At 40.0% G+C, this 2,983-nt stretch overlaps 1 protein-coding gene across 1 annotated transcript in view; it reads left to right on the top strand.

Moving 5' to 3' along the window:
* The window catches only part of LOC111408355, a gene marked incomplete at its 3' end in the record, with an annotated part of 4,364 nt that extends 1,387 nt beyond the window's left edge, over nt 1–2,977 (top strand). The window contains exons 3-6 of the mRNA XM_023038124.1: nt 4–870; nt 1,472–1,590; nt 2,311–2,353; nt 2,432–2,977. Coding sequence (XP_022893892.1) covers nt 4–870; nt 1,472–1,590; nt 2,311–2,353; nt 2,432–2,977 — 1,575 coding nt within the window. The remainder of the gene's footprint in view (nt 1–3; nt 871–1,471; nt 1,591–2,310; nt 2,354–2,431) is intronic.
* Nucleotides 2,978–2,983: the final 6 nt, after the last annotated feature.

The raw sequence follows: 2,983 nt of genomic DNA, 5'->3' as shown, positions 1-2,983 counted from the left end.
CAGGCAGAGGAGATGATCACTACAATCGAGAGGAGGAATCGTGAATCAGAGTTGATGGCACTTGCAGGCTTACACACGGTCTCCATGCTTGATTCTTCGTTCTTGAGGGAGTCACAGTCCCCAACTTCGAGGCGCCAAGGAGATGTTGAGAGGCTGAGTACCCAGGCCTCCTCTATTTTACAGATGTGGCGGGAGTTGGAGGATGAGCATGCATTTAGTCAAGCTCAGGAAAGGGTAAGAGAGAGGTTGAGGCAGCGAAGGAGTGTGGATCCTAATACAAATATGTCTGGAAGTAGAGAGAGTGATAATCAGGGCAGCCTGGAAGGTGCTAGTGAGAGTGAGCATGACTTTGCTACTTGGTCCCAGGAGCAGGTGGGCCCACGGAATGAGAATAGGGATCCTGACCATTCTAGTCGGGAACAATCTCCAGATCTAGGGGATGTTGATAGGGAGAGGGTGAGGCATATTGTTCGCGGATTGATGGATAGTGGCATTAGTGATGCTTCATCTAATGTTATGCAGGGGAATGGCAGTCCTAGAGCTGAATGGTTGGGGGAAACTGAGCGTGAAAGGGTAAGGATTGCTAGAGAGTGGATGCAAATGACAAGTCAGCAGAGAGGATCTCGTAGTGGACACAGGGAAGATCAAAATGATGGACTTGGCGCTCAAGTTGGCCGTCGCCGTGAAGGGTCTGATGTTGCCCACGGGGAAGATCAGCCAGAGCATATTCGCAGAGACATGTTGAGGTTGCGCGGAAGACAAGCCTTACTTGATTTGCTTGTTAGGATAGAGAGGGAAAGGCAGGGGGAACTTCAGGGCCTATTGGAACATCGTGCTGTTACTGACTTTGCACATCGCAATCGTATTCAGGTGACAACATATTATTCTGTTTTCACTTAAATTTGTATCATATGGTTTTAGTTTTACCGCATCCTTCCAATGTTTAAAGAAGTGGTGATCATGTGCAAGCTTTATCTTTTATCAATGTTAAACAGTATTATTATGACAATCTTTAACGTTTTTTGTTGCGAGTATGTTCAAAGTTTAATGGTATTTGCCAAATTCAGCAATTCAGTTATATAAATAAATGTTTCTTGAGTCCTCTTGTAGAAACGCTTCTAATATTGATTGGTATCTCTCACTCTGCAATTAGAACTTATGCCTGTAATATATCAAGTCTCAAACTGTTCAATCCTAGTGCCTTATATCAATTTAATTTATACCTCTTCTTAATTCATAAAGTTCTTATTCGAAGAAATGTAATTGTCAGTTGATGTTTATTTGAAGTAGTCCCTTTGTTTTATTAGTAATAACATAGAGTTAACAAGTTACTCTCCATCTTTTTGTACCTTGTGAATCAGAGATCTGTTCATATTGATTCATCATTTATCTCGGAAAATGTTTCTATGAGCTTCTGGAATAGTTCACTTGAATTTGTAATTATAACCTATATTTTTGTTTCAATTTTCAGTCATTACTTAGAGGCAGATTCTTAAGAAATGAAAGGCCCGATGAGGAAGAGCGACCACCTTCAAGGGCAGTTAGTGAGTTAAATCAGTTAAGGCAGCGACAAACAGTCTCTGGACTGAGGTATGGGCGCTTATGCAAGCCATACGTCTCACTTCTTTCAATTTTTGTTGTTCCCCTTTTTTACCTTCTTTTGCCCAATTCTGGTTTTTATGTGCTTTTTTGTTCTCATGTTCGGTTCTAGTGGATGGAATGGAATATTATATTCTAGATTTTTGGGCGAAACACCTTTCCAATATCTTAGTGTTTGGTATCAAATGATGTTTGTCTTAGTTTTCTATCTTAGTTTGGAAAGTAATGGACAAGAGATGTCAATGAACTTAAAACAACCCACAATTACAAGTGGAAAATATGATGCCAGTACTGCCTTGATGATAATAATAACATAGCAAGATTTTGAACGTTAATAGTAACATAGTTATGTTTTTGACAAGTTAAAGACAGCCATGCATTGGTTTTCATGTACAAACTGATATTGATCTTGATAAAAGTGCACTGATGTTCCTCTTCTCTCCCCCTTTCAAAATTTCCTGGCATCACGGGTTATCTCTGCTTTACTGGGGATATCCTCTTTGGTACTACTCTCTAAGCATTTTACATGTAATTTTTCTTCTACTTGAGAGCTTGTCCTTATTGTGCACCTTATGATTTATTTTAGTAAAGAAGGTTTTTGATGCTTACTTAACACTGAAATTTGATGAGTCCTGTCATTTTTATATATAATATGGTGGAGGAAATTTTTTATGATTTTTATTTGATTGCTTAATCACATATTTCATTCAGGGAAGGGTTCCGCTCCAGATTGGAAAACATTGTTCGTGGCCAAGTAGGCAGTCATCCTGATACCACATCTAACAATATCGGTGATTCTAGAAATGATCAGGCTGATACAAATTCTTCACAGGAAGTTCAACATGAGAATCATGACCAATCTCAATCTAGACTTCAGGAAAGTGATGTTAACCAATTGCCGGATCGTATTGCAAATCTGGATAGTAACACAGCTGTTCAAAGTACACATCAACAAGCTGCTGCAGCTCAAGGAAGCAATTGGCAGCAACAGGTTGCTGAAGATGAGAGAGAAAATGTGCAAGAATCAAACTATAATGAATCTAGTGGATGGAGAGATATCACTTTGCAAGACACTGATAGGAACTGGCAGGAAAATCGTGTACCTAATTGGAATTCGGAAGCAACAGTAAATGAAGGTGGAGGTCAAAGTCAGCTGGAAGTAGTCCATGACGATAGGCGTGATAATGGCTCTCGAGAAGCTATAGAAAATTGGTCTGAAGTGCCTTCAGATCCTCCAAGAATGCGGGACTCTCTACCACATAGAAGAGGCACTAGGTTCCACCCCCCTGATGATGATAATGTATACAGCATGGAACTCAGAGAGCTGCTTAGCAGGTTATTGTCTCACTCTGTTATGTGCTCAAGCTTCAATATTTTTTTTTTT

Source organism: Olea europaea, chromosome 13, assembly GCF_002742605.1.
Source record: "Olea europaea var. sylvestris chromosome 13, O_europaea_v1, whole genome shotgun sequence".
In the NCBI taxonomy this organism is placed as follows: domain Eukaryota; kingdom Viridiplantae; phylum Streptophyta; class Magnoliopsida; order Lamiales; family Oleaceae; genus Olea; species Olea europaea.
Note: the sequence above shows the minus strand (reverse complement) of the source record. Positions and strands in the feature narration are given on the sequence as shown.